The sequence below is a fragment of the Oncorhynchus clarkii genome, chromosome 3 (genome assembly GCF_045791955.1).
Source record: "Oncorhynchus clarkii lewisi isolate Uvic-CL-2024 chromosome 3, UVic_Ocla_1.0, whole genome shotgun sequence".
Taxonomy (NCBI): Eukaryota; Metazoa; Chordata; class Actinopteri; order Salmoniformes; family Salmonidae; genus Oncorhynchus; species Oncorhynchus clarkii.
Window position 1 is genome coordinate 43,159,402 of NC_092149.1, and position 21,039 is coordinate 43,180,440.

Genomic DNA, 21,039 nt, shown 5'->3' on the forward strand with positions numbered 1-21,039 from the left:
TTATATTCAAAAATCTCTGTTTACATTGGCGCTTTACGTGCAGTAATGTTTTGATTCCAAAACATCCGGTGATTTTGCAGAAATACTCATAATAAACATTGATAAAAGATACAAGTGTTATTCACAGAATTAAAGATAGACTTCTCCTTAATGCAACCGCTGTGTCAGATTTAAAAAAAACTTTACAGAAAAAGCATAATCTGAGAACGGAGCTCAGAACCCAAAACAGCCAGAGGAATATCCGCCATTTTGGAAACAACACCATAAATATTCACCTACCTTTGATGATATTCATGAGAAGGCACTCTCAGGAATCCAAGTTCAACAATAAATTACTGATTTGTTCCATAAAGTTCCATCATTTATGTCCAAATAGCAACTTGTTGTTAGCGTGTTCAGCCCAGTAATCTATCTTCATGAGGCGCAAGCATTTCATCCAGACAAAAACTCGAAAAGTTCCATTACAGTCCTTTAGAAACATGTTAAACTATGTATGGAATCAATCGTTAGGATGTTTTTAACATAAAACATCAATAATGTTCCAACCGGAGAATTCATTTGTCTTCAGAAAAGGCACTGGAACAAGAGGTAACTCTGTCGGGAGCACGTCATGAGACCGAGGCACTATGCCAGACCACTGACTCAAACAGGTCTTATGAGCCCCTTCTTTATAGTAGAATCCTCATCCTCCTTTCAAAAGACAGTTGACATCTAGTGGAAGCCCTAGGAAGTGCAACCTAATCCATATCTCAATGTGTACTCGGTAGGCAAAGCTTTGAAAAACTCAATCAAATTCACATAAAAGGTTTTGGGCCAGTAACCAGAAGGTTGCTGAATCGAATCCCCAAGCTGACAAGTTACAAATCTGTCGTTCTGCCCCTGAGCAAGGCAGTTAACCCGTTGATCCCCAGGCGCCAAAGAGTTGGATGTCGATTAAGGCAGCCCTCCGCACCTCTCTGATTCAGAGGGGTTGGGTTGAATACATTCAGTTGGACAACTGACTAGGTATCCCCTTTCCCCTTTCCCTAATATATATTTCCTTAAAGTTGAACGCAAGGCTAAGAAGCAGTAGATCTGTTCTATGTGTGCTATTTCTATGCTTCCCGTTCTGAAGTTTTGTTTTTGCATCTTATACTTTCTGTTTTTTACACCAGCTTCAAACAGCTGAATATACAATATTTTGGGTTGTGGAAAATATATTTCAGAGAGGTTCAGATGGTACAATGATTTTCAACAGAATGACTGCTTGTTTTGTAACGTAAGCTGAAATTAGGCAAATTGTTAGAATTCTAGCATTCAGGATATGGCGGAATGATTTCTACACAGTGCATTGTTAAAGCTATCAACTCAAAACCAATGTTTAGACGTTCAGACTGACCCAACTTAGATTGATTGCATTCAGAATTTCGATAACATTTATACTTTTTGAGCTATGACCATTTTAAATGTTAATAAATGTTCCATAGGTGTGAATGGGAAATATTTGGATTCACAACTGCTATTAAACCGTTTAAGCAAATAATGCCAAACTAACATCGAGATGTTCAGACTGACCCAACCTAGATTGCTTGCATTCACATGTTTGTTACAATACCATGCATTCAGAAAGTATTTAGACACCTTCCCTTTTCCACATTTTGTTATAATACAGCCTTATTCTAAAATTGATTAAATAAAATATTTTCCTCATCAATCTACACACAGGTGCATCCTGTTCCCCATAATGACAATTAAATTTTTTGCAAACGTTTTAAAAATAAAAACAGAAATACCTTATTTACATAAGTATTCAGACCCTTTGCTACGAGACTCGAAATTGAGCTCAGGTGCATCCTGTTTCCATTGATCATCCTTGAATTGTTTCTCCAACTTAATTGGGGTGCACCTGTGGTAAATTCAAATGATTGGACATGATTTGGAAAGGCAAAGACCTGTCTATATAAGATCCCACAGTTGACAGTGCATGGCAGAGCAAAAACCAAGCCATGAGGTTCAAGGAATTGTTCGTAGAGCTCCAAGATAGGATTGTGTCGAGGCACAGATCTGGGGAAGGATATCAAAACATGTCTGCAGCATTTAAGGTCCCCAAAAAGAGAGTGGCCTCCATCATTCTTAAATGGAAGAGGTTTGGAACCACGAGAAGACTCTTCCTAGAGCTGGCCCGCCCATCAGTCAGGGAGGTGAACAAGAACCTGATGGTCACTCTGACCGAGCTCCAGAGTTCGGTCGGAAATGGGAAAACCCATTTGGGTGGCCAGACGGAAGCCACTCCTCAGTAAAAGGCACATGACAGCCCGCTTGGAGTATGCCAAAAGGCACCTAAAGGACTCTCAGACCATGAGAAACAAGATTCGCTGGTATGGTGAAACCAGGAATTAATTATTTGGCCTGAAATCCAAGCTTCACGTCTGTAGGAAACCTGGCACCATCCCAACGGTAAAGCATAGTGGTGGCTGCATCATGTTAGGGGATGTTTTTCAGTGGCAGGGACTGGGTGACTAGTCAGGATCAAGGGAAAGATGAACTTCCAACAGGACAACGACTCTAACCACACAGCCAAGACGGAAGATGCAAGATGACGTCGACAGAGATGGTCGCCTCGTCCTTAGGAAACTATGCAGTTATTTGTTTTTTTAATGTATTACTTTATGTATTATTTCTTACATTGTTAGCCCAGGAAATCTCGAGTGTTATTACATACAGCCGCAAAGAACTATTGGATATAAAAGTGATGACAACTTACCAACATTACGATCAGGAATACGTCTTTCCCGAAGCAGATCCTTACTCACCAATGTCCAATCTCTAGATAGCAAGGTGGACGAAATTAGGGAAAGAGTTGCCATCCAGAAAGACATCAGAGAATGTAACATGGGAAACACCCATGCCCAGGTCCGTCCAATGCTAGTCTGACCAATCAGATTCCACGCTTCAGGATTGCTTCAATCACGTGGACTGAGATATATTCCAGATAGCCTCAGACAACAACAATGATGTATACGCTGACTCAGTGAGAAAGTTTATTAGCAAGTGCATCAGAGATGTATTAATTTTTTACCTTTATTTAACTAGGCAATATAGTTAAGAACCAATTCTTATTTTCAATGACAACCCACTGTTCCTAGGCTAACTGCCTTGTTCAGGGGCATAACGACAATTTCTTTACCTTGTCAGCTCAGGGATTTGATCTTCTAACCTTTCAGTGACAAGTCTAACGCTCTAACCACTAGGCTACCAGCTGCCCCACCGTCATACCAACTGTGACTATTAAAACATTTCCTTACCAGAAATAGCAGCATTTGCGCGAAACTAAAAGTGTGTGAACCACCTCTTTAATTCATGGCAAGGCAACTGGAAACATGACCAAATACAAACAGTGCAGCAATTCCCTCCATAAGGCAATCAAACAAGCAAAACGTCAGTATAGAGACAAAGTAGAGTCGCAATTCAATGGCTCAGACACGAGACGTATGTGGCAGGGTCTCAGTCAATCACGGATTACAAAAAGAAAACCAGCCAATTTGCTTACCGCCCCAATAAGTCCACTGACGATGCAATCACCATCATACTGCCCTATCCCATATGGACAAGAGGAATACCTATGTAAGAATGCTGTTCATTGACTACAGCCAAGATACTTATGTATATGTGGTATTTCCGTTTTTTTTAAATTATAAATAAGCAAAAATATGATAACACCTGTTTTTGTTTTGTCATTATGGCGTTATTGTGTGTAGATTTATGAGGGGAAAAACTATTGAATCCATTTTAGAATAAGGCTGTAACCTAACAAAATTTGGAAAACGTCAAGGGGTCTGAATATTTTCCGAATGCACTGTATATATATTTTAAACTATAAGCATTTAAAATGTGCAGAATTTAACATGGGTTTGAATTAGAACCACAGTAATACAGTGGTAGCTATTTAAAATGGTCCTGCTCCATGTAAGCTATGAAACCATTCGGGCTAACTTCAAATTCTTTAAGATCTCTCTCAACTATAACTATACTGAACAAAAATATAAGTGCAATATGCAACAATTTCAATGATTTTACTGAGTTACAGTTCAAATAAGAAATTGTATTTTACTGTTTATACACACAGCATATTTATTTACATACTGGATTCTTGATATATGTCACTAATATAGCTACTGCTGTACATATTCATCCCGTGTATAGTCAGTCAATTGAAATAAATTAATTAGGCAATATAATCTGTTTCATCTGTCTTGTGCTTGTCTCGTCAAGCCTACCAGTGTGTTTTTCCATACTTCTGTATGGGAGGGGGGTCACGTCTGCTCCTGCTCCCCCACTCTGGCACTGGAGGTCGCCCGGCTGCTCATCATTACTCACACCTGTCACAATTTTTATGCGTTTCATCGGACTCACCTGGACTCCATCGCGTCATTGATTGCCTCCCCTATATCTGTCGCTTCCTCAGTTTCATTCCCATGTCTGCATAGATGTTGTTTTATTTCTCTTGTCCAGACACTGTTCTTGTTTAGTTTCATGTCTATTTATTTTTAAATCCTCACCCTGTACTTGCTTCCCGTCTCTCAGTGTCTGTAGTTACGGGACCGTTACATATCTGATCCAATTTAGATAGCTTGCGTTCAGATTTCTGATAATATTTATGATTTCAAAATTATAACCATTTTAAATGTGCATAAATTAACATGGGTTTGAAGTATATACACTGCTCAAAAAAATAAAGGGAACACTAAAATAACACATCCTAGATCTGAATGAATGCAATATTCTTATTAAATACTTTTTTCTTTACATAGTTGAATGTGCTGACAACAAAATCACACAAAAATTATAAATGGAAATCAAATATCAACCCATGGAGGTCTGGATTTGGAGTCACACTCAAAATTAAAGTGGAAAACCACACCACAGGCTGATCCAACTTTGATGTAATGTCCTTCAAACAAGTCAAAATGAGGCTTAGTAGTGTGTGTGGCCTCCACGTGCCTTTATGACCTCCCTACAACGCCTGGGCATGCTCCTGATGAGGTGGCGGAGGGTCTCCTGAGGGATCTCCTCCCATACCTGGACCAAAGCATCTGCCAACTCCTGGACAGTCTGTGGTGCAACGTGGCGTTGGTGGATGGAGTGAGACATGATGTCCCAGATGTGCTCAATTGGATTCAGGTCTGGGGAACGGGCGGGCCAGTCCATAGCATCAATGCCTTCCTCTTGCAGGAACTGCTGACACTCCAGCCACATGAGGTCTAGCATTGTCTTGCATTAGGAGGAACCCAGGGCCAAGCGCACCAGCATATGGTCTCACAAGGGGTCTGATGATCTCATCTCGGTACCTAATGGCAGTCAGGCTACCTCTGGCGAGCACATGGAGGGCTGTGCGGCCCCCCAAAGAAATGCCACCCCACACCATGACTGACCCACCGCCAAACCGGTCATGCTGGAGGATGATGCAGGCAGCAAAACATTCTCCACGGCGTCTACAGACTGTCACGTCTGTCACATGTTCTCAGTGTGAACCTGCTTTCATCTGTGAAGAGCACAGGGTGCCAGTGGCGAATGTGCCAATCTTGGTGTTCAATGGCAAATGCCAAACGTTCTGCACGGTGTTGGGCTGTAGTAAGCACAACCCCCACCTGTGGAAGTCGGGCCCTCATACCACCCTCATGGAGTCTGTTTCTGACCGTTTGAGCAGACACATTTGTGGCCTGCTGGAGGTCATTTTGCAGGGCTCTGGCAGTGCTCCTCCTGCTCCTCCTTGCACAAAGGCGGCGGTAGCGGTCCTGCTGCTGGGTTGTTGCCCTCCTACGGCCTCCTCCACGTCTCCTGATGTACTGGCCTGTCTCCTGGTAGCGTCTCCATGCTCTGGACACTACGCTGACAGACACAGCAAACCTTCTTGCTACAGCTCGCATTGATGTGCCATCCTGGATGAACTGCACTACCTGAGCCACTAATGTGTTGGTTGTAGACTCCATCTCATGCTACCACTAGAGTGAAAGCACCGCCAGCATTCCAAAGTGACCAAAACATCAGCCAGGAAGCATAGGAACTGAGAAGTGGTCTGTGGTCCCCACCTGCAGAACCACTCCTTTATTGGGGGTTTCTTGCTAATTGCCTATAATTTCCACCTGTTGTCTATTACATTTGCACAACAGCATGTGCAATTTATTGTCAATCAGTGTTGCTTCCTAAGTAGACAGTTTCACAGAAGTGTGATTGACTTGGAGTTACATTGTGTTGTTTAAGTGTTCTCTTTATTTTTTGGAGCAGTGTACATAGGAATTCAGTGGTAGATATTGAAAATGATCCTACTCCTTGGCCAATTAAGCTATCAGACCAACTTTAAAACATTCAGGCTATCCTAACCTCTAAATTCTTAAACTTTTAGCAACTATAATTATATAAATGAGCACACATTTCCATACAATTATCAACCCATAGCAGGTCTTGATCCGTTCAAGCTAGAGACTACTTTCACATGTTCAGACTATTTTAGCTTCCAATAAAACTATAACTTTATATATTTGCATACACTTGCATAGAATAATCTACCAATAGTAATTATTAAACCGTTCAAGCTAGAGACACTAAACATGTTCAGGCTATCCAAACTTCTATAAACTATATCTATATACATTTGCATAGAAAACATGTGTCTTCAAAACTTGTTTATCAATTACACTGAACAAAAATATAATCCTAACATGTAATTTCATGAGCTGAAATTAAAGATTGCAGAAATGTTCCATATGCACAAAAAGCATATTTCTCTCAAATTGTGTGCATAGATTTGTTTACATCACTGTTAGTCAGCATTTCTCCTTTGCCAAGATAATCCATCCATCTGACAGATGTGGCATATCAAGAAGCTGATTAAACAGCATGATCAATACACAGGTACACCTTGTGCTGTCACAAAACACAATATAGTTTTGAGGGAGTGTGCAGTTGGCATGCTGACTGCGGGAATGTCCACCACAACTGTTGCCAGAGAATTTAATGTTCATTTCTCTACCATGTCATTTTAGAGAATTGATCAGTTCGTCCAACAGGCCTCACAACCGCAGACCACGTGTAACCATGCCAGCCCAGGACCTCCACATCCGGGTTCTTCACATGTGGGATCGTCTAAGAAACCTGCCACCCGGACAGCTGATGAAACTGTGGGTTTGCAAAACTGAATAATTTCTGCACAAACTTTCAGAAACCATGTCAGCTCATCTGCGTGCTCGTTATCCTCACCATGGTCTTGACCTGACTGCAATTTGGCCTTTGTGGGGCTATGGCATTGTTATGTATGAGCTACGGACAACGAACACAATTGCATTTTATCGATGTCAATTTGAATGCACAGCAATACCTTCATGGGATCCTGAGGCCCATTGTCGTGCCGTTCTTGACATTTATTTACACAATTCCTTGAAGCTGAACATGACCCAGTTCTTCCTTGGCCTACATACACACCAGACATGTCACCCATTGAGCAGTTTGGGATGCTCTGGATCGACGTGTACAACAGCGTGTTCCAGTTCCCGCCAATATTGAGCAACTTTGCACAGCCATCGAAGAGGAGTGGTACAACATTCCACAGGCCACAATCAACAACCTGTTCAACTCTATGTGAAGGAGATGTGTTGCATTAGGCAAATGGTGGTCACACCAGATAGTGACTGGTTTTCTGATCCACGCCACTACTGTTCAAGATAGAGACCCCAAACCAACTTTCACGTGTTATTCTATTCTTCATGGAAATTTACTTCTCTCATTTAAATCATCTTTCTCCAAAACATTTGTATATTGTCCCATACAATAATCTGTACTGTTCATTTTTTCTATATTTGTTTTTTATAAACATATATTTTTCAAATATTTGGCATTCCCACTGCAATCCTGCCTCGAACCCGACCCCGACTTTGAATACAACTGCCTGTGTGGACACTTGGACAGATGATTCAACGCCCAACAAAGATCATTGCCCATTTTATCATTATATTCAAGGACATACTGTATTACAATTTTGGCGATAAAATTAGCTCTGATAGCTGTGCACAACTTTTTATAGCTATCATTCGGAATGACTCTCCTAATACTAAACTTTGGTTTCTGAATGCCAGCAAATGTGAGTAGCGCACTCAAATGTCCTAGTGAAATCAACACCACATGCTAACCACAACAGCCTCACGTCTAAATGAGTTCTGATACGACCGTGTTACATACAAAATGTAACTTTATTTACCTTCATGCCTCCATTCATATTAATATACATTATGTTTGAACTCGGTTTCATTTCACAGCTCCATCCATATCAAGAATATTGACAGAATATTTAGACAACTTTTGAAGAACAGAAAAGAAAGAAAAAGAATGAGAAAAACACTTGTTATTTCTACCTTTGAAAAACATTGGGATTCCAAATCTGTTCGTAGACTTCCTTGAATTAGGGTCTCCCTTTGAAACATTGTGGGGCAGTAACTCAACTTTACTGTAAGAATGAAAAGCTCTGAATAAATTTACAATACAGGCACTATACATAAATACAGGAACAACAATTACTGTACATAATAGCAGTAAGCTTGAAACAAAGGCATTCGCATCACTAAATAATTATTCAAAAGCAGATAAAAGAAACACATAATTTAAACAGAAATTAATATTGAACGCATACAGATATAAGTGTAATCAAAATGATTTCACAGGGTGCTCCCCAAGGGTTGGTATTCCGGCTTTTACACATTCAATAGAGCTTTCCCTGTGAACCACAATACATTCAACACTGTGTAAAATCAGTTATATCAAATGGCTCTTCTGTGCTTTTGCATGCTGCAATATGATTATGAAAAAATTAAAGTAGTTGTACAAATAACCAGTATCAGAGAGGTCAAAACCCAAATGATATGATGACGATAAAATAATTCAATTCTTTAAGCAAGGTTTTCAAGAAAATGCATCCATGCAAATCATATTCAGCTTCCATGGGAGATTAATACAGCATGTAAAAGGCTGGTATGGGGATACTGTATTGAAACAATGTGGTAAGGCTCAGTGCATTGAATATAAACTGAAAATGGGAGGTGGCCTGTTTGCATAATGGTTTCAGAGTTGATGTGCTTTTATTTTTTACGAATACTTCTCTGGCTGAGTATCAATTCAAAGGTCTATTATTTGAATTAATATGACATATAGTTTCAAGTGGATGCTATAGTTGTGAAATAGTTTTTAAGTGGATGCTTTTCAGAGATTTGCTGTGATAGGAGGCACTATTCATTATTGCATAAGTTTGACCCTGCTTACCATTACAAAAGGATGCTTGTAAAAGGTTTTCATAATGCTAAAGGGGAGTGGTATTGCATGCATACAGTAAGCCTCTGTGTACACTTGCAAAATATTAGTTAACTTTCAAGTGAAGTTAAAAAAAATAAAATAACTATGCTATTGTGAATTAAACCCTGAATAAAATAGTTTGATATAATGTTGATATGAATCTGCACTTCTAATTGTAAGATTGTTCAATTGAACATGGCTGGGGGGAGAATAACGTATTTGGGTTTGATCTATACAGCAGTTATCTGATAAAATGCTTGACAATATTTATATGGAAACCTTCTCTTGTTTTGAGAAAGAAAACAATCACAAACCAAAATGCTAAATGGCAAATTTCTGACACCACGTTTGATCATTTATATGAGTATTTTAGATAACAACATTGTTTATTATCAATAGCTCCATTGTACTGTATATCAAATCAGATTAATGAGTGTCTCTGAAAAAGACTTTACATGTATAAATGTATTTGCTATTGTCTAATAATGAAAAGCCCTATTTTTTTTTAATGTATATACAGACTGTAGAACTGAGTTATACTTTTTATTTATTTCCACTATCACATATTTTACAACATTTCAAAATATAGATTTTTTTACAGAAAATTGTTATATGCAAGATGAAGTGCCCCTCATTTCAGAAAAGTACAGTATATGAATAATAAAACATGTTGATAATTATTAATATGTATCAATGGATTTAACATTTCAAATGAATTCATTTAAAAACTATACTTCATAACAAACAAGGTGCTGATGATATGCTTGAGCCAAAAAAGGCAATACAATTGTAAATATTCACATGTACACAAACAACATATACTGTAGCAACATAATATGACATATATTATAATACTTCATAATACCAAAAGGGAAAGAGACGAATTGGGCATGTTTCTGCAAAATACATTTTTGTTTCAGGTAAGGATGTGGTTTTGAATTCTAGTACAGGACCACAACGCTGGTGTGTCTGTATGTGTTATTAAAGTCACTGAGCATATTCTGTCCTTCTGAAATGTGCTCCTGAAACTGTAAGCGGGGATCCAGCTAAAACCTCTGTGTATAAAATGCAAGTTGTAAAAATACTTTGAACAAATACAATTATCATACATGTGGGATTCTGTTATGAACGGCTTTGATAATGATAAACACCATCAGATCTGTGTCACGTAATTGCAAAAAGTGAAATCTGATAAATTCGCTGATAGGAAAAGCTGACAATATTGCTTTCATGTATCTCAGAAAGATTTATATAGTGTTATTTGTATGTCCATTGGCATCTATTTCCAACCAGCTGGATAAATTGGTAATTTAAAGTTGACGTCAAACAACCTGCAAAACATAAGTGGTTGATGTCATAGCTAAGACTAAATAGAAGTTGAGCCATATTTTTGTTTTTAGAATACCCCAGTTACAGTGCCTTTCAAAAGTATTGAGATCCCTTGGATTTTATTGTCTCAACAATCTACACAAAATACTCTGTAATGTCAAAGTGGAAGACACATATATTTATTTATTTTATTGTTCAAAAGAAATAAAGGAAATATAGTCATTGCGTACGTATTCAGCTCCCTGAGTCCATAAAAAACACATTTGACAACAACTACAGCTGCGAGTCTTCTTGGGTAAGTCTCTAAGAGCTTTGCACACCTGGATTGTGCAATATTTGCCAATTATTATGTTCAAAATGCTAGTCAGCAATTTTCAAGTCATGCCTTACTATTTCAAGCAGATTAAAGTCAAAACTGTGACTTGGCCACTTAGGAATAAACACTGTTTTCTTGGTAAGCAACTCCAGTGTAGATTTGGCCTTGTGTTGTAGGTTTTTGTGCTGCTGAAAGGTGAATTCCAGTGTCTGGTGTAAAGCAGACTGAAGAAGGTTTTGCTCCAGGATTTTGACTGTGTATAGCCCTATCCCATTTCTTTCTATAGCCCTATCCCATGATTCAGCCACCACCAAGCTTGAAAATAAGGAGACAGTTACTCAGTGATGTGTTGTGTTGGATTTGCCCCAAAATAGGGCTTTGCATTTAGGCCAAAAAGTGTATTCATTTGCCGTGTTTTATTCAAGTATTATATTATTTTGTATGTTTGTGTTAATCTTTTCACTCTATCATTTAGGTCATTATTTTGGAGTCACTACAATGTTGTTGATCATCTGCTAAATATGTGTATGTGACCAATACAATTTTATTTGATCCATCCTCAGTTCTCTCCCATCACAGCCATTAAACTCTGTAGCTGTTTTAAAATCCACAATGGTCTGATGGTTAGATACCTGAGTAGTTTAATTCCCGTCCTGCAGCTCAGTTCAGAAGAATGACTTTTTCTTTGAGGTGCCTAGGTGGTTTAATACATGATGCACAGCATAATTATGAACTAGACCATGCTTAAAGAGCTAGTCCATGTCTGATTTGTTATTATTACCCACCTACAAATGAGGCTTTCGAAAATCTCCCTGGACTTTGTAGTTGACTATGTGCTTTAAATACAATACTTGTCTGAGGGACCTTACAGATGTTGTATGGGGGACAGAGGAAGGGTTAGTCCTTTAGAAATCATGTCAAACCCTATTATTTCACATAGAGTGAGTCCATATACATTTGATTTGTTAAGCCAAACTCTACTCTTGAACTAATTTAGGCTTGCCTAAACAAAAGGGGCTGAACATTTATGAAATGACTATATTTTATTAATAAAAAAATGACATTACAGAGTTTTGCATGTATATGGTTGACAAAAAAAATTGCAATTAAATCCATTTTAATTCGACTTTGTAACACAATAAATTTGAAGAAATCCAAGGGGTCTGAATACATTTGTAAGGCAGCCTACAGCTGTAAATCTACGGCTATATAAAAATCTCTATATTGCCATAGATCTCTTTTTGATCCATGTACAGAGACTGATCAAAATGTGGTTTTACTGTGTTGAATAACCTTTTACTCTGAGATATGGTAGATGAGACAGTAGAAACCGTATTATGGATATCTGTCATTGAGGGACATGCAAGACAAATTGCAAGAAAAGGTAGACCTGAAGCTGGATCTGAAGACCTCACATCATGTTTGGTGTATGTATGACTAAAAAAGACACCGCTCTCTCGCAACCCGCCAGACAAAGCTACAGGGCCAACTGTCTGTGTGCATCATGTACTACAGTATGTAGAAAAGAGAAGGGGAGATTTTGTTCCAAGTTTCACAAACATATAGGTCTGTTCATGAAGACATTTTCCAAACTGTTTACAGTGAGCTTGCCTAGAATCTTTGTGCTGTAGTTACAAACCCAGTAGAAATATAGAAATTTGTAGTATAGAGTATGAAGTGGCACTGGTAGAAATATATCTGTAACAGAGGAATTTAGGGTCCTTTTGGGTATCAGCAACCAGAACAAGGATACAAGAACAACATTTCCCTGTTCTGAATGTATTGCTTTCCAATTGAACTAGAGTAACCGAGTAAGCCCTCTGAACTGAAGCAAATATGCTTTACCTATAGATTACTAACACACAAATGATCACAATGCCAATCCCTTTCACTGAAAATACCAGGGATATGAAACAAAATCCTTGAATATTATGGAATCATCATATGTGTGAATCTGTAAGGTGCTTCAAAGTTGTTTTCACATACCGGATATGTTCATTAGATTTTTCATTGTACATTGGGGTGTGGATTGATGTTTCTTTGTGAAATGTATCAAAAGCAGGCATACACAGCAAGATACAATAAACTGAAAACAATAAAAGTCTCCATATTAAAACTATATTTACCCAATGAGATTGCACTTTACTGATTGCTAATCACTGCACAAAATGCACCAATAAAGTTTTTTAAAGAAAAGTCAGAAGAGGCTCAAGGTGATGAGCCTCAATGTGGTTGGGTCAATCTCGTGTGTTAACAAGATGCATTGAATGAAAAACAAAACAAATAGCAAAAACAACTCTGCATCTATATCACTGGTACATTGAGATGCTCCGGATGCTTCTTAATCTAGAACACTGGTACTAGAACGTATTCTTCAATACTGATTCTAGAACACTCAAACCAGTTTTTAGAGGTACAACCTATGTGTGGATGGCACCCTCTGGTGACGGGTTGTCCTGAAACACAGAGATGCAGGAAGCTGCTATACGGCGGGAACTGTGCAACAATACTTTCCATAGGCAAATTGGAATCTGTGTCTTTTTATTCCATTGTCCAATCCAAGGCCCTATGCTTCAAAACACATGCATACAGCCCTTCCATCCAGTCATCCAGCCATCCAATCCATAGAGTTCTTTCACATTATAGACGCTAGAAAAGCAGCCATTTTGAACAATATAACCAAAACAAAGACACCAAATTCCTTCCAAATGAACGAAGAACATCCCTCCAAAAAAACTCAGAAGTGAAACCATTTAAGAACAGTGCTAGGAAAAAAGACAGATTGTCGTAAAAACTCCAAAATGACAACTAAAGAGCCTTCTCCGGTTCCAACCCTCCTCAGTCAGTGAGGATCCAGAACCGACCCTGTTTTTGTTTTGCTCTGTGGACAGACAGACACCATTCTGTGCTTTTCGCTCCGCTCTTCCCACTGCCTCACGGACAGGCAACAGTGTGTGTCCAGTCCAGCTGAACCACATTGAGGGAGAGACCCCGCTCCCCCCTGCGGCGATGTGTGTGTGTGTAAATGTGTGTTTCTGCTTCATCTGATGACATCGTCACCCTGAAACTGTCTCACACCAGCATGTGTCTCCGTCGGTGCAGGGCCAGGTGGTCCGAACGGGAGAAGCTGCGGTCACAGTCTGCACATTTGAAGGGCTTGATGCCTGTGTGTTTCCGGTAGTGGCGAGTCAGCTCGTCAGAGCGGGCGAACTTCCACGTGCAGCCATCCCAGGTGCATTTGTATGGCTTCTCACCTGGACAGGTCAACACAAACAGACAGAAACAGAGACTGGGTGAAATAGTGACTTTCACAACATACAATTTGTGTGCATTCGCTATTGAATTGGCTAATTATTTGCCCATGTTCTACTAAAACAGTCTTATAATATGCTTGGAAAGTGTAGACATCACAAGCATCAAAAAGTAAAGTTTTGGAGACACTTGGCAGGTTTCCATTGGCCCAGGTTTATTCAACAAAAGTTTTTAAAAAACAACATTGAAAGAAGTAATGGAAACGGCAGCTATGGGAGAAATGTTCTAAAGATTGACAACAATTTTATCTGCTAGACAGGGGTGGATTTTTCTTTTGTCTATCTTTCTTTATCATGACGGAAATTGTGTTTTTCAAATAAATGAGACTTTCTGAATAATTTTTAAGCTGTATGTAAATAAATCTCCACTCCAAATGTAATTCTAAATGCAACTTCTTGCTAAAAATCAATATCTTTGCAGGATAAAGATTCTCCTGATTTTCAAGAATGCCTGAATTGCTTTGCTTTGCTTTTCTGGGTGGCTTGATGAACTTTTCACCATCCAATTATTTCAGATATACAGGAGTGCAAGTTTCACCACAAAAAGGACCATGGTGATACACTGACATGTGAAAATGTTTAGAATATGTCAAATATAAGTAAATACTTGCATTCTATCCATGCTGGCTTCTGGGGGCTACCTCCCTGGTACATGGTAGGAGCAAAGGCCTGTAGGCTGTCGCACAATTTTTCTAAACTGATAATGGAAAAACTTCAACCACTTATTCTTCTAGTCATTTTCTTTTTAGGTGTGACCTCATTACTTCCAGCTGTTTTTATCAACACAAGACAGTTCAATGTAATTCAGTGATGTGTATAAAACCTGGATGAAGCCACCGCACAGCCATCTTGTTACTTCTCCTTAATGCATACTTTTAAATTATATTATGTTAGCTAAACATACAAATAGTAAATGAAAGCATTTTCCTTAAATTATATATTTTTTGTTCTAATGCAAAAAAAATGCTTAAATACATATAACGCTGTCCTTGAAACATTTCTTTAAAATACTGTAGAATTCCATTCATTCCTATGGATTACTTCTCTTACTAGGGAGTGGCAATGTGGTCGACCAGTGGCTTCAAAGCCTCTCAATGGCCTATACATTGCATCAGCAATCCAAGGTTTGTATACATCATTGATGGAAACTCACTGTAGATGCAAACTTCCAAAATGTATTGAAAAAAATCACTGGACAACTTCCCACCTCAGAGGAAGTTGCCGCAACTATTTTGAGTAATTCGGAAACTCTCGTTTAGGTCCCACTTCGAGGACTGACACAGGCTGCTAATACATATTCAGGAATTGGGGGTGGGAACGTTGTGGTGATTTTCACATGCAGCAGAGAAACAACAACAAATAGGTAACTGACGGACAGCTGTCAGTGTAACTTGCTAGTATGCTAACTTTAACTAGCTAATGAAAGTTATGCATGCACCCTTTCAGTTAAGATAGTCATACTTTAAGTCAGGTGAAAATAATTATTTCATAAAAAGACTACCAGCCTACCTGTCAAGAAATGAGTCTCAGGTAAACCGTTTCTATACAAGTTGTTGACATGTTGAGGGTTGACATTTGTCTGATTCTTGCTGTTTGATTATTTTATTTGATTCCAGGCGTCATTCAATTTTGGACATGCACACGGACATAAACAAATAGCTATATTTTTTGTTCTCTCTTATCATTTCAGCATGCTAGCTAGCTATAGTATATATATCAATGCATCATCTAAATTGTGGCAATGAATCTGCCGTAGAAATAGAAACAACATAAGCTCCGGTAATGTGGAAAGCTTAGCTTTTGAACGTTTGGAGCATGTTTTGAAACAATGGCCGAATTTGTTTTGCATTGAACATGTTTGTGTGGAGAATTTCTTTAGGATCAATTAAAATGGTTCTAAAATGCAATCCTATCATGAAATTTCAACATGTATAAAACATATATATATGTATATGTACACTAGCTCCAAAATAAGGACATGCTTGGATGCCAGGTGGTCGTGTATATCGATGACATCCTGGTCTACTAGGCTACCTTGGAGGATCACATCGCTCATGTCCGAGTAGTCCTGGAATGCCTCCTGGCTAACTAACTGTTTGTCAAGGCAGAGTAGTGCCAGTTTCATCAGGGAGAGTGTGCCCGATTCCTTCCATGGGCGGAGTACGCCCAGAATTCATTACGTCACTCCTCGACCGGGCTGACTCCCTTCCAATGTGTTCTGGGTTTTCAGCTGGCCATGGCTGTGCCAGACCGAAGCTCCTGCGGTGGATGAGTGGTTTAGGTACGGAGAAGAATTGTGGAGCGACTCCAGCGCACCATCCACAGTCAGAAGGAGGACGCAGACTGCCATCGAAGTGAGACTCCCGTTTTCCATCCTGGGGATCGTGCCTGTCTCTCTACCAGGAAACTCTAACTCCGCCTGCCTTGCAAGAAGCTGAGCCTCCGGTTTGTAGGGCCGTTCACGGTTCACCAGAGGGTCAACGAGGTGACATATAGGTTACAGCTTCCCAGTGACTCCCACATCTCATCTTTTCATGTCTCCTTTTTCAGGCCGGTGGTTCCCCTGGCTGATGCTGTCCCCCACAACACCGATCCGCCCCCCTGGACGTCGAAAGGACATCCCACCTATATCGTCAAATCCTTACTGGACTCCCGATGTCATGGGGGTTGGCTCCAGTACCTGGTGGACTGGGAGGGATACGGACCCGATGTTGGGGAGCGGTGTTGGGTTCCGGTGGTGGACATTCAGGATCCCAACATCATCATGATTTCCATCTTCGCCCGGACAGTCCCGCTCCTCATCCTCGGGGCCGTCATGTTTACTCCCATTCCTCCCATCAAATCAAATCAAATGGTATGGGTCACAAACACATGGTTAGCAGATGTTAATCAGAGTTTAGCGAAATGCTTGTGCTTCTGATTCCGACCGTGCAGAAATATCTTATACATAGGAATGAATAAGAATATTTACATATAAATATATGGATGAACGATGGCCGAACGGCATAGGCAAGATGCAGTAGATGGAATAGAGTACAGTATAAACATATGAGATGAGTAATGTAGGGTATGTAAACATTAAATAAAGTTGCATTGTTTAATTAAAACCTGTTAGGGATAGGGGGCAGCAATTTCACTTTGGATGAATTGCGTGCCCATAGTGAACTGCATCCTACTCTGTCCTAGATTGCTAATAATATATTATTATTACTATTGGATAGAAAACACTCTGAAGTTTCTAAAACTGTTTGAATTATGTCTGTGAGTATAACAGAACTCATAGGGCAGGCAATCTTCCAAACAGGAAGTGGAAATTCTGAAGGCGTGTCTAATTTTAAGTCATCGCCTATTCACTTCCAAAAAAGATATGGATCTCTTAGCACTTCCTACACCTTCCACTAGATGTCAGCATTCAGTAGAACGTGGAATGAACATCCTAGTGTGAATTTTGACCGAATGGGAGGGGAATGAGTCACTGTCCTGGCAGAATGCCATTTCCTGGTTGCGCAATTGTCTCTTGATATCACCTGCGTTCCATTTGACTGCAGACGAAAACGAATGCTCCGGTTGGAACGTTATTGGATATATATGAAAATAACATCCTGAAGATTGATTCTCTACTTAGTTTGAACAGTTTATTCGACCTGGAATATATATTTTTGAAGTTTTTGTCCGAGTTCGCCTGGACCAGAGTCAGCTTTTGGGTACGTGAGCTGAAAGTGGTAGCAAATGCAGCTAATTGGACACTAGTAATGAACGTTATGGAACAAAACAACGATTTATTGTGGAACTAGGACTCCTTGCACTGTATTCTGATGAAAGATCATCAAAGGTAAGGGAATATTTATGATGTGATTTCGTATTTCTGTTGACTCCAACATGGCGGAGAAATATATTTACGTCTTAGCGCCGTTTTAGATTATTGCATGGTACGGACACCGACAGGGCTGGTTTCTTTTTGTAATCCGTGATTGACTGTACACCCTGCCACATACGTCTCATGTCTGAGCTGTTGAATTGCGACTCTACTTTGTCTCTATACTGACGCTTAGCTTGTTTGATTGCCTTGCGGAGGGAATAGCTACACTGTTTGTGTTCGGTCATGTTTGTATTTCCGGTCACCTTGCCATGATTAAAAGCAGTGGTTCACGCTTTCAGTTTTGTGCAAATGCTGCCATCAAACCACGGTTTCTGGTTGGGGAAAGTTTAATAGTCACCGTGGGTACAACGTCACCGATGCACTTGCTAATAAATTTGCTCGCCAAATCAGCAGATACGTACATCAGTGTTGTCTGAGGCTATCCCGAACATATCCCAGTTCATATGATCGAAGCAATCAGATTGGTTGGACCAGCGTTGAACAGAACTGAGCATGGGCTTTTCCTGTTTTAGTTTCTGTCTATAGGCTGGGAGCAACAAAATAGAGTCGTGGTCAGATTTGCAGAAAGGAGGGCATGGGAGGGTTTTGTATGCATCATGGAAGTTTGAGTAGCAGTGATCCAGAATTTATCCAGCCCGGGTTGCGCATTCGATATGCTGATAAAATGTTGAGGTTTTCAGATTAGCCTTGTTAAAATCCCCAGCTACAAAAAATGCTGTCCCAGGATATGTGGTTTTCAGGTTACATAGAGTCCAATGAAGTTATTTCAGGGCTGTCCAGGTGTCTGCTTGGGGAGGATATACATGGCTGTGATTATAATCTAAGAGAATTCTCTTGGTAGATAATGCGGTCAACATTTGATTGTGAGGAATTCTAGGTCAGGTGAACAAAAGTTCCTGTATGTTTTTTTGATCACACCACGACTCGTTAATCATAAGGCATTCTTCTTCCCCGCCCTTCTTCTTACCAGAGAGATGAGATGTTTGTTTCGGTGTTCGACGGCGCCAGTTTACTAACCACCGGTCCTAACCACCGGTCCATCATTATGTCACCGGTCCTGGCAACCATCATCAATTATTTTGCGCACCTGCGCTTCATCATGAGGCACACCTGCACTCCATTACCTCACTCATTAATTCCCTTTTATCTGGCACTCCCTTAGCATCATTCCCCAGGCAGTATTGTTCATGTGTTTCATGTCAAGACGTTACTCCTAGGTTGTATCGTTCTTTGTTGTATTAAACTGACCACCTGCTTCTCGACTCCCATTGTTTACGTTGCAGGTTTAGTGAATGATTTGTCCCAAATACAATGCATTTAGTTTTAGAAATATTTAGGACAAATTTATTTATTGCCACCTATTCTGAAACTGACTGCAGCTCGTTGTTAAAACTTCTTAGTGATCCCTTCACGCACCAATCTCGTTAACGGGATTGACCAGCGAAATAGCAGCGCGCCAAATTCAAAAACAGAATACTCATAATAATAATTCATAAATCATTCAAGTGTTACACATTGGTTTAAAGATGAACTTCTTATTAATCCAACCACAGTGTCAGATTTCAAAAAGGCGTTACGGTAAAAGCAGACCATGCTTTTATCTGACGACAGTACCCCATCAAACAAACACATGAAAATCATAATTCAAACTGCACAAAAGTCAGCAATAATGATATAATTAATGCCTTACCTTTGAAGAGCTTCTTCTGATGGCACTCCAATATGTCCATTAAACATCACAAATGGTCCTTTTGTTTGATAAATTCTGTCGTTATATCCCCAAAATGTTCATTTATTTGCCGGTTTTGATTCCGAAAACACACCGGTTCCAACTCGCGCAACATGACTACAAAGTATCTAATAAGTTACCTGTAAACTTGATCCAAACAACTTTCCTAATCCAACTTTAGGTATTTTTAAGTGTAAATAATCAATACATTTAAGACGGAATAATACCGAACAAAAACAAAGTGGAGCGAGCTTTCAGGTTGTGTGCCCCAACCACAACAGTACACTTGGCTATCCACCCAGATAGGAAATGGCTACTTCTTCATTTCTCAAAGGAAAAACATCAACCAATTTCTAAAGACTGGTGTGTCAGATTTCAATAAAGCTTTTCGGCTAAAGCTATCCAAGCGTTTATGTAAGCACATCTCTCTCAGTAGACAAAATATTACAAACAGCTAGCAGCCAAGTAGATTGGTCACAAAAGTCAGAAAAGCAATAAATTAAATCGCTTACCTTTGATGATCTTAGGATGTTTGCACTCACGAGACTCCCAGTTACACAATAAATGTTCCTTTTGTTCCATAAAGATTATTTTTATATATCCAAAATACCTCCATTTGTTTGGCGCATTATGTTCAGAAATCCACATGCTCGAGCGGTCACGACATCGCAGACAAAAATTCCAAATAGTATCCGTAAAGTGCGTAGATGGATGTCAAATGTTTCTTATAATCAATCCTCAGGTTGTTTTTACAATATAAAATCGATAATATGTCAACCGGAATGTAGCTTCTTCCATAGGAGAGAGAGAGAAAATGGCTGTTGCTCATGAAAAACTCAGCCATCCACTGACGCAATGGGTTCTTTCTCGCTCATTTTTCAAAATAAAAGCCTAAAACTATGTCTAAAGACTGTTCACAGCTTTAGGAAGCCATAGGAAAAGGAATCTGGTTGATATCCCTTTAAATGGAGGCATGGCATCCAATGGAACAGAGAGCTTTCAGGAAAAACAGCACTTCCTTGTTGGATTTTCCTCAGGTTTTCGTCTGCAATATCAGTTATGTTATACTCAATATTCTGACAGTTTTAGAAACTTTAGAGTGTTTTCTATCATAATCTGACAATTATGTATATATTCTAGTTTCTGGGCCTGAGAAATA

The 21,039-nt window shown here is 39.4% G+C and overlaps 1 protein-coding gene across 1 annotated transcript in view; it reads right to left on the minus strand.

Annotated features, from left to right (window-relative positions):
- Window positions 1–8,203: 8,203 nt before the first annotated feature.
- The window catches only part of LOC139395697 (Krueppel-like factor 12), a 121,680-nt gene continuing 108,844 nt past the window's right edge, over window positions 8,204–21,039 (minus strand). The window contains exon 6 of the mRNA XM_071143039.1: window positions 8,204–14,214. Coding sequence (XP_070999140.1) covers window positions 14,033–14,214 — 182 coding nt within the window. The 3' untranslated portion in view covers window positions 8,204–14,032. The remainder of the gene's footprint in view (window positions 14,215–21,039) is intronic.